This window comes from Lampetra fluviatilis, chromosome 67 (assembly GCF_964198595.1).
Source record: "Lampetra fluviatilis chromosome 67, kcLamFluv1.1, whole genome shotgun sequence".
NCBI lineage: Eukaryota > Metazoa > Chordata > Hyperoartia > Petromyzontiformes > Petromyzontidae > Lampetra > Lampetra fluviatilis.
In genome coordinates this window covers 3,932,239-3,951,018 of record NC_136341.1, presented here as the reverse complement: position 1 = coordinate 3,951,018, position 18,780 = coordinate 3,932,239, and the positions used below count along the sequence as shown (strand labels likewise).

Below are 18,780 nucleotides of genomic sequence, written 5' to 3'. Positions count from 1 at the left end.
ACACACGTACACACACAGGTATATACACACACACAGGTACACACACAGGTACACACACACACAGGTACACACACACACACAGGTACACACACACACACAGGTACACACACACACACACACGCACAGGTACACGCACAGGTACACGCAGAGGTACACACACAGGTACACACACACACACACACAGGTATATACACACACACACAGGTACACACACACAGGTACACACACACACACAGGTACACACACACACACAGGTACACACACACACAGGTACACACACACACAGGTACACACACACACAGGTACACACACACACAGGTACACGCACCCCCACGCCCCCCCCCACCGGTGCTGCTGGTGCATGTGCAGGGCTGAGGCCTCAACGAGCGGGGCGAGTGACGCGATTGGCCCCTCGGTGCGCAGGAAGTGACGCGCCGCGCTCTCCGTAGCGTCGCCCACCTCCGCTGCAACACGACAACAACAACACAACAACAACAACAACAACATGACCACAACACAACAACAGCAACAACACAACAACAACATGACCACAACACAACAACAGCAACAACACAACAACAGCAACAACACAACAACAACATGACCACAACACAACAACAACATGACCACAAAACAACAACACTACAACAACATGACGACAACACAACAACAACACAACAACAACATGACAACAACACAACAACAGCAACACAAGCGGTCGTCATCAGGCTTGTGTTGCGATCGAAACGTCGTGATTTGTTTTATTTTATTGCCAACCAGAGGTCGCAACCGGGTACCCGATACCCGTACCCTACCCGATACCCGGCTACCCGTACCCGGCCGGGTACGGGTAGCCGTTTGCGACCCTGGTGCGGCCGGGTACGGGTAGGCCGTGAGTCACTGGTGAGTCACCGTTTGTCACTCATTTCCCAACGTCTCGTCTCTTCTCACAATTCAAGTTGCTAGAATCAACCCACACGCGCCTGCAACATGGCTTCATCCCAGAGGTCGCAATCGGGTACCCGATACCCGTACCCTACCCGATACCCGGCTACCCGTACCCGGCCGGGTACGGGTAGCCGTTTGCGACCCTGGTGCGGCCGGGTACGGGTAGGCCGTGAGTCACTGGTGAGTCGCCGTTTGTCACTCATTTCCCAACGTCTCGTCTCTTCTCACAATTCAAGTTGCTAGAATCAACCCACCCGCGCCTGCAACGTGGCTTCATCCCAGAGGTCGCAATCGGGTACCCGATACCCGTACCCTACCCGATACCCGGCTACCCGTACCCGGCCGGGTACGGGTAGCCGTTTGCGACCCTGGTGCGTCCGGGTACGGGTACGGGTAGGCCGTGAGTCACTGGTGAGTCACCGTTTGTCACTCATTTCGGGTAGGGTACGGGTAGGGAACGGCTACCCGTACCCGGCCGGGTACGGGTACGGGTACCCGTTTGCGACCCTGGTGCGGCCGGGTACGGGTACGGGGGGTAAGGAATCAAAACCCGTTTGCGACCTCTGCCGCTAACTACGAAGAACAAAAGAGTAAACATTGCCCCGATGATACCGACGCATTGCGTTTGAAACCGATTGGCCTACAACAGAGACGGCAGCCTTCCTAGACGGCCTAGTCTCGCCAGCAGTGTCGGACCAGAGAGCAACGCCAATCGGCGAACGGTCTCACGACTCACCCACCAGCAGCTGTGAATGCCACGAGTACCGCGCCGCGTGTGCGGTTAATGCACGGCGACTTGATCGCTCGCGAAGGGTGTAATCTGTTTGGTGTTTGAAAATCTTAACACGACTCCTGCTGTTTTATGGCTGCCGGAAAGGGTACAAACCCATTTTTTCTCATTTAAAGGACGTTGATTCTTAATGCGGAAGGGAAAACCCGGACGACCCGGAGAGAAAACGACGTGGCCACGGGGAGAGAGAGAGAGACGCAAACTCCAAATACACAGCAGCAGCAGGCGTCGTCAGAGACCCACGACCTCCTGCGTACCAGGCGAGGTAGTCAACATCTCCTAGCCACCGTGATGATGATGAGAGAAAGAGAGACACCGCAAACTCCAAATATACAGCAGCAGCAGGCGTCATCAGAGACGGGAGGAACCCCACGACCTCCTGCGTACCGGGCGAGGTAGTCAACATCTCCTAGCCACCCTGATGATGATGATGATGAGAGAGACGCAAACTCCAAATATACATCAGCAGCAAGCATCGTCAGGGTCGGGATCGACCCCACGACCTCCTGCGTACCAGGCGAGGTAGTCAACATCTCCTAGCCACCCTGATGATGATGATGATGAGAGAGACGCAAACTCCAAATATACAGCAGCAGGCGTCGTCAGGGTCGGGATCGACCCCACGACCTCCTGCGTACCAGGCGAGGTAGTCAACATCTCCTAGCCACCCTGATGATGATGATGATGAGAGAGACGCAAACTCCAAATATACAGCAGCAGGCGTCGTCAGGGTCGGGATCGACCCCACGACCTCCTGCGTACCAGGCGAGGTAGTCCAACATCTCCTACTCACCCTGCAGCAGGTAAGAGAGCAGCAGCGCTCTGGAGGTGTCGCTGCAGGGCAGGCGACCGTGAGAAAGATCTCTCCTCACCTGCAGCACAAACAGATACCTGCACACACGCACACACACACAAGGACAAAGGTCCCCCGTGTAGCCTTAACAGACTGCAGGGGCAAGTGCTGCTAGCGAGCAGCGCCTGTGAAGGCTGCCGGCACTGTGGCACACGAGGGGGTGGGTGGCCAGCAGCACCACGCCCGGCCGCCTTTGTCTCCCCAGTGGCGATGTTTAATCCACACCGCTACACCAGGTGCTCATTTGAGGCTGAGTCGACCCGTGCCTCTATGTGTCCCCGTGTCCCCATGTCCCCGTGTGTCTGTGCGTCCCCACGTCACCACATTTCTATGTCCCCATGTCCCCCCGTGTCCCCATGTCCCCCCGTGTCCCCCCGTGTCCCCATATCCCCCGTGTCCCCATATCCCCCCGTGTCCCCCCGTGTCCCCATATCCCCCGTGTCCCCATGTCCCCCCGTGTCCCCCCGTGTCCCCATGTCCCTCCGCGTCTCACCTCGTGAGTTCATCGAACAGCTGTCCAGGGTCCGGAGGGAAAAACTTCACGCTCATCTTGAACGACACCATGGAGGGTTCTGAGACACGCGGCGACACGCGGACGTAGGGAGAGACACGCGGAGACACGCGGGGGGGACACGCGGAGACACACGGAGACACGCGGAGACACGCAGGGGACACGCGGAGACACACGGAGACACGCGGAGACACGCGGGGGGGACACGCAGGTCACGGGGGGAGACACGCGGGGGGGACACGCAGGTCACGGGGGGAGACACGCGGGGGACACGCGGAGACACACGGAGACACGCGGAGACACGCGGGGGGGACACGCAGGTCACGGGGGGAGACACGCGGGGGGGACACGCAGGTCACGGGGGGAGACACGCGGGGGACACGCGGAGACACACGGAGACACGCGGAGACACGCGGGGGGGACACGCAGGTCACGGGGGGAGACACGCGGGGGACACGCGGAGACACGCGGAGACACGCGGAGACACGCGGGGGGGACACGCAGGTCACGGGGGGAGACACGCGGGGGACACGCGGAGACACGCGGAGACACGCGGAGACACGCGGGGGGGACACGCAGGTCACGGGGGGAGACACGCGGGGGACACGCGGAGACACGCGGAGACACGCGGAGACACACGGAGACACACGGAGACACACGGGGGACACGCAGGTCACGTGGGGGACACGCGGAGACACGCACGGAGAGACGCGCACGTGTCCGTACACACACACACACGTGTACGTACACACACACGTGTACGCACACACACACACACACGTGTACGCACACACACACACACACGTGTACGCACACACACACACGTGTACGCACACACACACACACGTGTACGTACACACACACACACACGTGTACGTACACACACACACACACGTGTACGCACACACACACACGTGTACGCACACACACACACACGTGTACGTACACACACACACACACGTGTACGCACACACACACACACACGTGTACGTACACACACACACACACGTGTACGTACACACACACACACACGTGTACGCACACACACACACACGTGTACACACACACACACACACGTGTACGTACACACACACACACACGTGTACGCACACACACACACACGTGTACGCACACACACACACACGTGTACGCACACACACACACACACGTGTACGCACACACACACACGTGTACGCACACACACACCCACGTGTACGTACACACACACACACACACGTGTACGCACACACACACACGTGTACGTACACACACACACACACGTGTACGCACACACACACACGTGTACGCACACACACACACACACGTGTACGCACACACACACACGTGTACGTACACACACACACACACGTGTACGCACACACACACACGTGTACGTACACACACACACACGTGTACGTACACACACACACACGTGTACGCACACACACACACACACGTGTACGTACACACACACACACGTGTACGCACACACACACACACGTGTACGCACACACACACACACACGTGTACGCACACACACACACACGTGTACGTACACACACACACACGTGTACGCACACACACACACACACGTGTACGTACACACACACACGTGTACGTACACACACACACACGTGTACGTACACACACACACACACACACGTGTACGTACACACACACACGTGTACGTACACACACACACACACGTGTACGCACACACACACACACACGTGTACGCACACACACACACACACGTGTACGCACACACACACACACACGTGTACGCACACACACACACACACGTGTACGTACACACACACACACGTGTACACACACACACACACACACGTGTACGCACACACACACACACGTGTACGTACACACACACACACACACACGTGTACGCACACACACACACACACGTGTACGCACACACACACACACACGTGTACGCACACACACACACGTGTACGCACACACACACACACGTGGACCCCCCCCTCGGTGTCTGTGAGCCTCTCACTTCTCACTTGCTTGGTGATCCTCTTCCTGGCGTCCAGCCACACCTGCACCACGCACAAAGACAAAGGTCCCCCAGGTGGCCTTCGCAAAACTTCCAGGGGCAAGTGCCACGTGCATCAGCGGCAGGCAACAGGCAGCGGCAGGCAACAGGCAGCGGCAGGCAGCAGCAGCAGGCAGCAGCAGCTACAGCAGTAGCAGCAGCAGCTACAGCAGCGGCAGCAGCAGCTACAGCAGCAGCAGCTACAGCAGCAGCTACAGCAGCAGCAGCAGCAGCTACAGCAGCAGCAGCAGCAGCAGCTACAGCAGCAGCAGCAGCTACAGCAGCAGCAGCAGCAGCAGCTACAGCAGCAGCAGCAGCTACAGCAGCAGCAGATACAGCAGCAACAGCAGCTACAGCAGCAGCAGCAGCTACATCAGCAGCAGTAGCAGCAGCAGCAGCAGCTACAGCAGCAGCAGCAGCTACAGCAGCAGCAGCAGCAGCTACAGCAGCAGCAGCAGCTACAGCAGCAGCAGCAGCTACAGCAGCAGCAGCAGCTACATCAGCAGCAACAGCAGCAGCTACAGCAGCAGCTACATCAGCAGCTACAGCAGCAACAGCAGCTACAGCAGCAGCAGCAGCTACAGCAGCAGCAGCTACAGCAGCAACAGTCAGCAGCAGTGGCAGCAGTAGCAGCAGCAGCTGCAGCAGCAGCAGTAGCAGCAGCAACAGCAGTAGCAGCAGCAACAGCAGCAGCTACAGCAGCAGCAGCAGCAGCAGTAGCAGCAGCAACAGCAGCAGCAGCAGCAACAGCAGTAGCAGTAGCAGCAGCAACAGCAGCAGCAGTAGCAGCAGCAACAGCAGTAGCAGCAGCAACAGCAGCAGCAGTAGCAGCAGCAACAGCAGCAGCAGCAGCAGCAACAGCAGCAGCAGCAGTAGCAGCAGCAGTAGCAGCAGCAACAGCAGTAGCAGCAGTAGCAGCAGCAACAGCAGCAGCAGCAGCAACAGCAGCAGCTACAGCAGCTACAGCAGCAGCAGCTACAGCAGCAGCAGCAGCAGCTACAGCAGCTACAGCAGCAGCAGCAGCTACAGCAGCTACAGCAGCAGCAGCAGCTACAGCAGCTACAGCAGCTACAGCAGCAGCAGCAGCTACAGCAGCTACAGCAGCAGCAGGCCGGCGCAGCGTCTACGGTGAGCCGCGAACCCCCGGCATCCCGAGTTTGATTCCCGCTCACGATCACCAACACCCGGTGACGATTATCTGAACGGGTGCTGAGGCCTCCCCCAGGGTCGACTCAGCCTCAAATGAGCACCTGGTGTGCGGTGTGCAGTAAACGTCGCCACTAGGGGAGACAAAGGCGGCCGGGCGTGGTGAGTCTATGGGTCTCTGTGTGATGAGTTTATGGCTCTCTTTCTGCATGATGAGCCTATGGGTCTCTGCGTGATGAGTCTGTGGGTCTCTGTGTGATGAGTCTATGGGTTTCTCTCTGTGTAATAAGTCTATGGGTCTCTGTGTGGTGAGTCTGTGGGTCTCTCTCTGTGTGATGAGTCTATGGGTCTCTGCGTGATGAGTCTGTGGATCTCTGTGTGGTGAGTCTATGGGTCTCTCTCTGTGTGATGAGTCTATGGGTCTCTGCGTGATGAGTTGTGGGTCTCTCTCTGTGTGATGAGTCTGTGGATCTCTGTGTGGTGAGTCTATGGGTCTCTCTCTGTGTGGTGAGTCTATGGGTCTCTGTGTGATGAGTTTGTGGGTCTCTGTGTGGTGAGTCTATGGGTCTCTCTCTGTGTGATGAGTCTGTGGATCTCTGTGTGGTGAGTCTATGGGTCTCTGCGTGATGAGTCTGTGGGTCTCTGTGTGGTGAGTCTATGGGTCTCTCTCTGTGTGATGAGTCTGTGGGTCTCTCTGTGTGATGAGTCTGTGGATCTCTGTGTGGTGAGTCGATGGGTCTCTGCGTGATGAGTCTGTGGGTCTCTGTGTGGTGAGTCTATGGGTCTCTCTCTGTGTGATGAGTCTGTGGGTCTCTCTGCGTGATGAGTCTGTGGATCTCTGTGTGATGAGTCTGTGGGTCTCTGCGTGATGAGTCTGTGGATCTCTGTGTGGTGAGTCTATGGGTCTCTCTCTGTGTGATGAGTCTGTGGGTCTCTCTGCGTGATGAGTCTGTGGATCTCTGTGTGATGAGTCTGTGGGTCTCTGTGTGATGAGTCTGTGGATCTCTGTGTGGTGAGTCTATGGGTCTCTCTCTGTGTGATGAGTCTATGGGTCTCTGTGTGATGAGTCTGTGGGTCTCTGTGTGGTGAGTCTATGGGTCTCTCTCTGTGTGATGAGTCTATGGGTCTCTGTGTGATGAGTCTATGGGTCTCTGTGTGGTGAGTCTGTGGATCTCTGTGTGGTGAGTCTATGGGTCTCTCTCTGTGTGATGAGTCTGTGGGTCTCTGCGTGATGAGTCTGTGGGTCTCTGTGTGGTGAGTCTATGGGTCTCTCTCTGCGTGAGGAGTCTGTGGATCTCTGTGTGGTGAGTCTATGGGTCTCTCTCTGTGTGATGAGTCTGTGGATCTCTGTGTGGTGAGTCTATGGGTCTCTCTCTGTGTGATGAGTCTGTGGGTCTCTGCGTGATGAGTCTGTGGATCTCTGTGTGGTGAGTCTATGGGTCTCTCTCTGTGTGATGAGTCTATGGGTCTCTGTGTGATGAGTCTGTGGATCTCTGTGTGGTGAGTCTATGGGTCTCTCTCTGTGTGATGAGTCTGTGGATCTCTGTGTGGTGAGTCTATGGGTCTCTGCGTGATGAGTCTATGGGTCTCTCTCTGTGTGGTGAGTCTATGGGTCTCTGTGTGATGAGTCTATGGGTCTCTCTCTGTGTGATGAGTCTGTGGATCTCTGCGTGATGAGTCTATGGGTCTCTCTCTGTATGATGAGTCTGTGGATCTCTGTGTGGTGAGTCTATGGGTCTCTCTCTGTGTGGTGAGTCTATGGGTCTCTGTGTGATGAGTCTGTGGGTCTCTGTGTGGTGAGTCTATGGGTCTCTCTCTGTGTGATGAGTCTGTGGGTCTCTGTGTGATGAGTCTATGGGTCTCTCTCTGTGTGGTGAGTCTGTGGGTCTCTGTGTGGTGAGTCTATGGGTCTCTCTCTGTGTGGTGAGTCTGTGGGTCTCTGTGTGGTGAGTCTATGGGTCTCTCTCTGTGTGGTGAGTCTGTGGATCTCTGTGTGATGAGTCTATGGGTCTCTCTCTGCGTGAGGAGTCTGTGGATCTCTGTGTGGTGAGTCTATGGGTCTCTCTCTGTGTGATGAGTCTATGGGTCTCTGTGTGATGAGTCTGTGGATCTCTGTGTGGTGAGTCTATGGGTCTCTCTCTGTGTGATGAGTCTGTGGGTCTCTGCGTGATGAGTCTGTGGATCTCTGTGTGGTGAGTCTATGGGTCTCTCTCTGTGTGATGAGTCTATGGGTCTCTGCGTGATGAGTCTGTGGGTCTCTGTGTGGTGAGTCTATGGGTCTCTCTCTGTGTGATGAGTCTGTGGGTCTCTCTGTGTGATGAGTCTGTGGATCTCTGTGTGGTGAGTCGATGGGTCTCTGCGTGATGAGTCTGTGGGTCTCTGTGTGGTGAGTCTATGGGTCTCTCTCTGTGTGATGAGTCTGTGGGTCTCTGCGTGATGAGTCTGTGGATCTCTGTGTGGTGAGTCTATGGGTCTCTCTCTGTGTGATGAGTCTATGGGTCTCTGTGTGATGAGTCTGTGGGTCTCTGTGTGGTGAGTCTATGGGTCTCTCTCTGTGTGGTGAGTCTATGGGTCTCTCTCTGTGTGATGAGTCTGTGGGTCTCTGCGTGATGAGTCTGTGGATCTCTGTGTGGTGAGTCTATGGGTCTCTCTCTGTGTGATGAGTCTATGGGTCTCTGCGTGATGAGTCTGTGGATCTCTGTGTGGTGAGTCTATGGGTCTCTGTGTGATGAGTCTATGGGTCTCTGTGTGGTGAGTCTGTGGGTCTCTGTGTGATGAGTCTATGGGTCTCTGTGTGGTGAGTCTATGGGTCTCTCTCTGCGTGATGAGTCTGTGGATCTCTGTGTGGTGAGTCTATGGGTCTCTCTCTGTGTGATGAGTCTATGGGTATCTGCGTGATGAGTCTGTGGATCTCTGTGTGGTGAGTCTATGGGTCTCTGTGTGATGAGTCTATGGGTCTCTGTGTGGTGAGTCTGTGGGTCTCTGTGTGATGAGTCTATGGGTCTCTGTGTGGTGAGTCTATGGGTCTCTCTCTGCGTGATGAGTCTGTGGATCTCTGTGTGGTGAGTCTATGGGTCTCTCTCTGTGTGATGAGTCTATGGGTCTCTGTGTGATGAGTCTGTGGATCTCTGTGTGGTGAGTCTATGGGTCTCTCTCTGTGTGATGAGTCTATAGGTCTCTGTGTGATGAGTCTGTGGATCTCTGTGTGGTGAGTCTATGGGTCTCTCTCTGTGTGATGAGTCTATAGGTCTCTGTGTGATGAGTCTGTGGGTCTCTGTGTGGTGAGTCAATGGGTCTCTCTCTGTGTGATGAGTCTATAGGTCTCTGTGTGATGAGTCTGTGGATCTCTGTGTGGTGAGTCTATGGGTCTCTCTCTGTGTGATGAGTCTGTGGGTCTCTGCGTGATGAGTCTGTGGATCTCTGTGTGGTGAGTCTATGGGTCTCTGTGTGGTGAGTCTGTGTCTCTCTCTCTGTGTGATGAGTCTGTGGGTCTCTCTCTGTGTGATGAGTCTGTGGGTCTCTCTGCGTGATGAGTCTGTGTCTCTCTCTCTGCGTGATGAGTCTGTGGGTCTCTCTCTGTGTGATGAGTCTGTGGGTCTCTGTGTGGTGAGTCAATGGGTCTCTCTCTGTGTGATGAGTCTATAGGTCTCTGTGTGATGAGTCTGTGGATCTCTGTGTGGTGAGTCTATGGGTCTCTCTCTGTGTGATGAGTCTGTGGGTCTCTGCGTGATGAGTCTGTGGATCTCTGTGTGGTGAGTCTATGGGTCTCTGTGTGGTGAGTCTGTGTCTCTCTCTCTGTGTGATGAGTCTGTGGGTCTCTCTCTGTGTGATGAGTCTGTGGGTCTCTGCGTGATGAGTCTGTGTCTCTCTCTCTGCGTGATGAGTCTGTGGGTCTCTGTGTGATGAGTCTGTGTCTCTCTCTCTGTGTGATGAGTCTGTGTCTCTCTCTCTGTGTGATGAGTCTGTGTCTCTCTCTCTGTGTGATGAGTCTGTGTCTCTCTCTCTGTGTGATGAGTCTGTGTCTCTCTCTCTGTGTGATGAGTCTGTGTCTCTCTCTCTGCGTGATGAGTCTGTGTCTCTTTCTCTGTGTGATGAGTCTGTGTCTCTCTCTCTGTGTGATGAGTCTGTGTCTCTCTCTCTGTGTGATGAGTCTGTGTCTCTCTCTCTGTGTGATGAGTCTGTGTCTCTCTCTCTGCGTGATGAGTCTGTGTCTCTCTCTCTGTGTGATGAGTCTGTGTCTCTCTCTCTGTGTGATGAGTCTGTGTCTCTCTCTGCGTGATGAGTCTGTGTCTCTCTCTCTGTGTCATGAGTCTGTGTCTCTCTCTCTTTGCGTGATGAGTCTGTGTCTCTCTCTCTGTGTCATGAGTCTGTGTCTCTCTCTCTGCGTGATGAGTCTGTGTCTCTCTCTCTGTGTCATGAGTCTGTGTCTCTCTCTCTCTGTGTGATGAGTCTGTGTCTCTCTCTGCGTGATGAGTCTGTGGGTCTCTGTGTGATGAGTCTGTGTCTCTCTCTCTGTGTGATGAGTCTGTGTCTCTCTCTGCGTGATGAGTCTGTGTCTCTCTCTCTGTGTCATGAGTCTGTGTCTCTCTCTCTGCGTGATGAGTCTGTGTCTCTCTCTCTGTGTCATGAGTCTGTGTCTCTCTCTCTTTGCGTGATGAGTCTGTGTCTCTCTCTCTCTGTGTGATGAGTCTGTGTCTCTCTCTCTGCGTGATGAGTCTGTGTCTCTCTCTCTGCGTGATGAGTCTGTGTCTCTCTCTCTGCGTGATGAGTCTGTGTCTCTCTCTCTGCGTGATGAGTCTGTGTCTCTCTCTCTGTGTGATGAGTCTGTGTCTCTCTCTCTGTGTGATGAGTCTGTGTCTCTCTCTCTGCGTGATGAGTGTGTGTCTCTCTCTCTCTCTCTGCGTGATGAGTCTGTGTCTCTCTCTGTGTGATGAGTCTGTGTCTCTCTCTGCGTGATGAGTCTGTGTCTCTCTCTCTGTGTGATGAGTCTGTGTCTCTCTCTCTGCGTGATGAGTCTGTGTCTCTCTCTCTGTGTGATGAGTCTGTGTCTCTCTCTCTGTGTGATGAGTCTGTGTCTCTCTCTCTGCGTGATGAGTCTGTGTCTCTCTCTCTGCGTGATGAGTCTGTGTCTCTCTCTCTCTGTGTGATGAGTCTGTGTCTCTCTCTGTGTGATGAGTCTGTGTCTCTCTCTCTGCGTGATGAGTCTGTGTCTCTCTCTCTGTGTGATGAGTCTGTGTCTCTCTCTCTGCGTGATGAGTCTGTGTCTCTCTCTCTGTGTGATGAGTCTGTGTCTCTCTCTCTGCGTGATGAGTCTGTGTCTCTCTCTCTGTGTGATGAGTCTGTGTCTCTCTCTCTGCGTGATGAGTCTGTGTCTCTCTCTCTGCGTGATGAGTCTGTGTCTCTCTCTCTCTGTGTGATGAGTCTGTGTCTCTCTCTGTGTGATGAGTCTGTGTCTCTCTCTCTGCGTGATGAGTCTGTGTCTCTCTCTCTGTGTGATGAGTCTGTGTCTCTCTCTGTGTGATGAGTCTGTGTCTCTCTCTCTCTGCGTGATGAGTCTGTGTCTCTCTCTGCGTGATGAGTCTGTGTCTCTCTCTCTGTGTGATGAGTCTGTGTCTCTCTCTCTCTGCGTGATGAGTCTGTGTCTCTCTCTCTGCGTGATGAGTCTGTGTCTCTCTCTCTGTGTGATGAGTCTGTGTCTCTCTCTCTCTGCGTGATGAGTCTGTGTCTCTCTCTGCGTGGTGAGTCTGTGTCTCTCTCTCTCTGCGTGATGAGTCTGTGTCTCTCTCTCTCTGCGTGATGAGTCTGTGTCTCTCTCTCTCTGCGTGGTGAGTCTGTGTCTCTCTCTCTCTGTGTGATGAGTCTGTGTCTCTCTCTCTCTGCGTGATGAGTCTGTGTCTCTCTCTGCGTGGTGAGTCTGTGTCTCTCTCTCTCTGCGTGGTGAGTCTGTGTCTCTCTCTCTGCGTGATGAGTCTGTGTCTCTCTCTCTCTGCGTGATGAGTCTGTGTCTCTCTCTCTCTGCGTGATGAGTCTGTGTCTCTCTCTGCGTGGTGAGTCTGTGTCTCTCTCTCTCTGTGTGATGAGTCTGTGTCTCTCTCTGCGTGATGAGTCTGTGTCTCTCTCTCTGCGTGATGAGTCTGTGTCTCTCTCTCTGCGTGATGAGTCTGTGTCTCTCTCTGCGTGGATGAGTCTGTGTCTCTCTCTCTGTGTGATGAGTCTGTGTCTCTCTCTCTGTGTGATGAGTCTGTGTCTCTCTCTGCGTGTGATGAGTCTGTGTCTCTCTCTCTGCGTGATGAGTCTGTGTCTCTCTCTGCGTGATGAGTCTGTGTCTCTCTCTCTGTGTGATGAGTCTGTGTCTCTCTCTCTGCGTGATGAGTCTGTGTCTCTCTCTGCGTGATGAGTCTGTGTCTCTCTCTCTGCGTGATGAGTCTGTGTCTCTCTCTCTGCGTGATGAGTCTGTGTCTCTCTCTCTGTGTGATGAGTCTGTGTCTCTCTCTCTGTGTGATGAGTCTGTGTCTCTCTCTCTGCGTGATGAGTCTGTGTCTCTCTCTCTCTGTGTGATGAGTCTGTGTCTCTCTCTGTGTGATGAGTCTGTGTCTCTCTCTCTGCGTGATGAGTCTGTGTCTCTCTCTCTGCGTGATGAGTCTGTGTCTCTCTCTCTGCGTGATGAGTCTGTGTCTCTCTCTCTGCGTGATGAGTCTGTGTCTCTCTCTCTGTGTGATGAGTCTGTGTCTCTCTCTCTCTGCGTGATGAGTCTGTGTCTCTCTCTCTGTGTGATGAGTCTGTGTCTCTCTCTCTCTCTGCGTGATGAGTCTGTGTCTCTCTCTGTGTGATGAGTCTGTGTCTCTCTCTGCGTGATGAGTCTGTGTCTCTCTCTCTGTGTGATGAGTCTGTGTCTCTCTCTCTGCGTGATGAGTCTGTGTCTCTCTCTCTGTGTGATGAGTCTGTGTCTCTCTCTCTGTGTGATGAGTCTGTGTCTCTCTCTCTCTGCGTGATGAGTCTGTGTCTCTCTCTCTGTGTGATGAGTCTGTGTCTCTCTCTCTCTGCGTGATGAGTCTGTGTCTCTCTCTCTGCGTGATGAGTCTGTGTCTCTCTCTGCGTGATGAGTCTGTGTCTCTCTCTCTGTGTGATGAGTCTGTGTCTCTCTCTCTGCGTGATGAGTCTGTGTCTCTCTCTCTCTGCGTGATGAGTCTGTGTCTCTCTCTCTGCGTGATGAGTCTGTGTCTCTCTCTCTCTGCGTGATGAGTCTGTGTCTCTCTCTCTGCGTGATGAGTCTGTGTCTCTCTCTCTCTGCGTGATGAGTCTGTGTCTCTCTCTCTCTGCGTGATGAGTCTGTGTCTCTCTCTCTCTGCGTGATGAGTCTGTGTCTCTCTCTCTCTGCGTGATGAGTCTGTGTCTCTCTCTCTCTGCGTGATGAGTCTGTGTCTCTCTCTCTGCGTGATGAGTCTGTGTCTCTCTCTCTGCGTGATGAGTCTGTGTCTCTCTCTCTGCGTGATGAGTCTGTGTCTCTCTCTCTCTGCGTGATGAGTCTGTGTCTCTCTCTCTCTGCGTGATGAGTCTGTGTCTCTCTCTCTCTGCGTGATGAGTCTGTGTCTCTCTCTCTCTGCGTGGTGAGTCTGTGTCTCTCTCTCTCTGCGTGATGAGTCTGTGTCTCTCTCTCTCTGCGTGATGAGTCTGTGTCTCTCTCTCTCTGCGTGATGAGTCTGTGTCTCTCTCTCTCTGCGTGATGAGTCTGTGTCTCTCTCTCTCTGCGTGATGAGTCTGTGTCTCTCTCTCTCTGCGTGATGAGTCTGTGTCTCTCTCTGCGTGGTGAGTCTGTGTCTCTCTCTCTGCGTGATGAGTCTGTGTCTCTCTCTGCGTGATGAGTCTGTGTCTCTCTCTCTGCGTGATGAGTCTGTGTCTCTCTCTCTCTGCGTGATGAGTCTGTGTCTCTCTCTCTGCGTGATGAGTCTGTGTCTCTCTCTCTCTGCGTGATGAGTCTGTGTCTCTCTCTCTGCGTGATGAGTCTGTGTCTCTCTCTCTCTGTGTGATGAGTCTGTGTCTCTCTCTCTGCAGTGATGAGTCTGTGTCTCTCTCTCTGTGTGATGAGTCTGTGTCTCTCTCTCTGTGTGATGAGTCTGTGTCTCTCTCTCTGTGTGATGAGTCTGTGTCTCTCTCTCTGCGTGATGAGTCTGTGTCTCTCTCTCTGTGTGATGAGTCTGTGTCTCTCTCTCTGTGTGATGAGTCTGTGTCTCTCTCTCTCTCTGCGTGATGAGTCTGTGTCTCTCTCTCTGTGTGATGAGTCTGTGTCTCTCTCTGTGTGATGAGTCTGTGTCTCTCTCTCTCTGCGTGATGAGACTGTGTCTCTCTCTGCGTGATGAGTCTGTGTCTCTCTCTCTGTGTGATGAGTCTGTGTCTCTCTCTCTGCGTGATGAGTCTGTGTCTCTCTCTCTCTGCGTGATGAGTCTGTGTCTCTCTCTCTGTGTGATGAGTCTGTCGTCTCTCTCTCTCTGCGTGATGAGTCTGTGTCTCTCTCTCTCTGCGTGATGAGTCTGTGTCTCTCTCTCTGCGTGATGAGTCTGTGTCTCTCTCTCTCTGCGTGATGAGTCTGTGTCTCTCTCTCTGTGTGATGAGTCTGTGTCTCTCTCTCTGCGTGATGAGTCTGTGTCTCTCTCTCTCTGCGTGATGAGTCTGTGTCTCTCTCTCTGTGTGATGAGTCTGTGTCTCTCTCTCTGCGTGATGAGTCTGTGTCTCTCTCTCTCTGCGTGATGAGTCTGTGTCTCTCTCTCTGTGTGATGAGTCTGTGTCTCTCTCTCTCTGCGTGATGAGTCTGTGTCTCTCTCTCTGTGTGATGAGTCTGTGTCTCTCTCTCTGCGTGATGAGTCTGTGTCTCTCTCTCTGCGTGATGAGTCTGTGTCTCTCTCTCTGCGTGATGAGTCTGTCGTCTCTCTCTCTGCGTGATGAGTCTGTGTCTCTCTCTCTGCGTGATGAGTCTGTGTCTCTCTCTCTGCGTGATGAGTCTGTGTCTCTCTCTCTGCGTGATGAGTCTGTGTCTCTCTCTCTGTGTGATGAGTCTGTGTCTCTCTCTCTGCGTGATGAGTCTGTGTCTCTCTCTCTGCGTGATGAGTCTGTGTCTCTCTCTCTGTGTGATGAGTCTGTGTCTCTCTCTCTGTGTGATGAGTCTGTGTCTCTCTCTCTGCGTGATGAGTCTGTGTCTCTCTCTCTGCGTGATGAGTCTGTCGTCTCTCTCTCTGCGTGATGAGTCTGTGTCTCTCTCTCTGCGTGATGAGTCTGTGTCTCTCTCTCTGCGTGATGAGTCTGTGTCTCTCTCTCTGTGTGATGAGTCTGTGTCTCTCTCTCTGTGTGATGAGTCTGTGTCTCTCTCTCTGCGTGATGAGTCTGTGTCTCTCTCTCTGCGTGATGAGTCTGTGTCTCTCTCTCTGTGTGATGAGTCTGTGTCTCTCTCTCTGTGTGATGAGTCTGTGTCTCTCTCTCTGCGTGATGAGTCTGTGTCTCTCTCTCTGCGTGATGAGTCTGTGTCTCTCTCTGTGTGATGAGTCTGTGTCTCTCTCTCTGCTGTGATGAGTCTGTGTCTCTCTCTGCGTGATGAGTCTGTGTCTCTCTCTGCGTGATGAGTCTGTGTCTCTCTCTCTCTGCGTGATGAGTCTGTGTCTCTCTCTCTGCGTGATGAGTCTGTGTCTCTCTCTCTCTGTGTGATGAGTCTGTGTCTCTCTCTGCTGTGATGAGTCTGTGTCTCTCTCTCTGTGTGATGAGTCTGTGTCTCTCTCTCTCTCTGTGTGATGAGTCTGTGTCTCTCTCTCTGCGTGATGAGTCTGTGTCTCTCTCTCTCTGCGTGATGAGTCTGTGTCTCTCTCTCTGTCGTGATGAGTCTGTGTCTCTCTCTCTCTGTGTGATGAGTCTGTGTCTCTCTCTCTGTGTGATGAGTCTGTGTCTCTCTCTCTGCGTGATGAGTCTGTGTCTCTCTCTCTGCGTGATGAGTCTGTGTCTCTCTCTCTCTGCGTGATGAGTCTGTGTCTCTCTCTCTCTCTGTGTGATGAGTCTGTGTCTCTCTCTCTGTGTGATGAGTCTGTGTCTCTCTCTCTCTCTGTGTGATGAGTCTGTGTCTCTCTCTCTGCGTGATGAGTCTGTGTCTCTCTCTCTCTGCGTGATGAGTCTGTGTCTCTCTCTCTGTGTGATGAGTCTGTGTCTCTCTCTCTCTCTCTGTCGTGATGAGTCTGTGTCTCTCTCTCTGTGTGATGAGTCTGTGTCTCTCTCTCTGTCGTGATGAGTCTGTGTCTCTCTCTGCGTGATGAGTCTGTGTCTCTCTCTCTGCGTGATGAGTCTGTGTCTCTCTCTCTCTCTGCTGTGATGAGTCTGTGTCTCTCTCTCTCTCTGTGTGATGAGTCTGTGTCTCTCTCTCTGTGTGATGAGTCTGTGTCTCTCTCTCTGTGTGATGAGTCTGTGTCTCTCTCTCTGCGTGATGAGTCTGTGTCTCTCTCTCTCTCTGCGTGATGAGTCTGTGTCTCTCTCTCTCTGCGTGATGAGTCTGTGTCTCTCTCTCTCTCTGTGTGATGAGTCTGTGTCTCTCTCTCTGCTGTGATGAGTCTGTGTCTCTCTCTCTGCTGATGAGTCTGTGTCTCTCTCTCTCTCTGCGTGATGAGTCTGTGTCTCTCTCTCTCTGCTGTGATGAGTCTGTGTCTCTCTCTCTGCGTGATGAGTCTGTGTCTCTCTCTCTGCTGTGATGAGTCTGTGTCTCTCTCTCTGTGTGATGAGTCTGTGTCTCTCTCTGTGTGATGAGTCTGTGTCTCTCTCTCTGTGTGATGAGTCTGTGTCTCTCTCTCTGTGTGATGAGTCTGTGTCTCTCTCTCTGTGTGATGAGTCTGTGTCTCTCTCTCTGTGTGATGAGTCTGTGTCTCTCTCTCTGTGTGATGAGTCTGTGTCTCTCTCTCTCTCTGCGTGATGAGTCTGTGTCTCTCTCTCTCTGTGTGATGAGTCTGTGTCTCTCTCTCTGCGTGATGAGTCTGTGTCTCTCTCTCTGTGTGATGAGTCTGTGTCTCTCTCTCTGCGTGATGAGTCTGTGTCTCTCTCTCTGCGTGATGAGTCTGTGTCTCTCTCTCTGCGTGATGAGTCTGTGTCTCTCTCTCTGTGTGATGAGTCTGTGTCTCTCTCTCTCTGCGTGATGAGTCTGTGTCTCTCTCTCTGTGTGATGAGTCTGTGTCTCTCTCTGCGGAGTCTGTCTCTCTCTCTGGTGATGAGTCTGTGTCTCTCTCTCTGCGTGATGAGTCTGTGTCTCTCTCTCTGTGTGATGAGTCTGTGTCTCTCTCTCTGCTGTGATGAGTCTGTGTCTCTCTCTCTGTGTGATGAGTCTGTGTCTCTCTCTCTGCGTGATGAGTCTGTGTCTCTCTCTCTGTGTGATGAGTCTGTGTCTCTCTCTCTGCGTGATGAGTCTGTGTCTCTCTCTCTGCTGTGATGAGTCTGTGTCTCTCTCTCTGCGTGATGAGTCTGTGTCTCTCTCTCTGTGTGATGAGTCTGTGTCTCTCTCTCTGTGTGATGAGTCTGTGTCTCTCTCTCTCTCTGCGTGATGAGTCTGTGTCTCTCTCTCTGTGTGATGAGTCTGTGTCTCTCTCTCTGCTGTGATGAGTCTGTGTCTCTCTCTCTGTGTGATGAGTCTGTGTCTCTCTTCTCTGCGTGATGAGTCTGTGTCTCTCTCTCTGTGTGATGAGTCTGTGTCTCTCTCTCTGTCGTGATGAGTCTGTGTCTCTCTCTCTGTGTGATGAGTCTGTGTCTCTCTCTCTGCGTGATGAGTCTGTGTCTCTCTCTCTGTGTGATGAGTCTGTGTCTCTCTCTCTCTGTGTGATGAGTCTGTGTCTCTCTCTGTGTGATGAGTCTGTGTCTCTCTCTCTGCGTGATGAGTCTGTGTCTCTCTCTCTGGTGATGAGTCTGGGTCTCTCTCTCTGCGTGATGAGTCTGTGTCTCTCTCTCTGCGTGATGAGTCTGTGTCTCTCTCTCTGTGTGATGAGTCTGTGTCTCTCTCTCTGCGTGATGAGTCTGTGTCTCTCTCTCTCTCTGCGTGATGAGTCTGTGTCTCTCTCTCTGCGTGATGAGTCTGTGTCTCTCTCTCTCTGCGTGATGAGTCTGTGTCTCTCTCTCTCTCTGCGTGATGAGTCTGTGTCTCTCTCTCTGTGTGATGAGTCTGTGTCTCTCTCTCTGCGTGATGAGTCTGTGTCTCTCTCTCTCTCTGCGTGATGAGTCTGTGTCTCTCTCTCTGCGTGATGAGTCTGTGTCTCTCTCTCTGTGTGATGAGTCTGTGTCTCTCTCTCTGCGTGATGAGTCTGTGTCTCTCTCTCTCTCTGCGTGATGAGTCTGTGTCTCTCTCTCTGACGTGATGAGTCTGTGGTCTCTCTCTTCTCTCTGCGTGATGAGTCTGTGTCTCTCTCTCTGTGTGATGAGTCTGTGTCTCTCTCTCTCTGCGTGATGAGTCTGTGTCTCTCTCT

The 18,780-nt window shown here is 53.3% G+C and overlaps 2 protein-coding genes across 2 annotated transcripts in view; both read right to left on the bottom strand.

Annotated features, from left to right (window-relative positions):
* LOC144952373 (FERM, ARHGEF and pleckstrin domain-containing protein 1-like) overlaps positions 1 to 6,314 on the bottom strand; it is a 57,331-nt gene extending 51,017 nt beyond the window's left edge. The window contains exons 1-5 of the mRNA XM_078882763.1: positions 6,306 to 6,314; positions 5,126 to 5,168; positions 3,085 to 3,163; positions 2,532 to 2,629; positions 347 to 464 (exon numbers count right to left, since the gene is read on the bottom strand). Coding sequence (XP_078738889.1) covers positions 347 to 464; positions 2,532 to 2,629; positions 3,085 to 3,163; positions 5,126 to 5,168; positions 6,306 to 6,314 — 347 coding nt within the window. The remainder of the gene's footprint in view (positions 1 to 346; positions 465 to 2,531; positions 2,630 to 3,084; positions 3,164 to 5,125; positions 5,169 to 6,305) is intronic.
* Positions 1 to 18,780, bottom strand: part of LOC144952371 (uncharacterized) — a 217,961-nt gene that overhangs the window by 116,633 nt on the left and 82,548 nt on the right. The gene's annotated exons all lie outside the window — the stretch shown is intronic.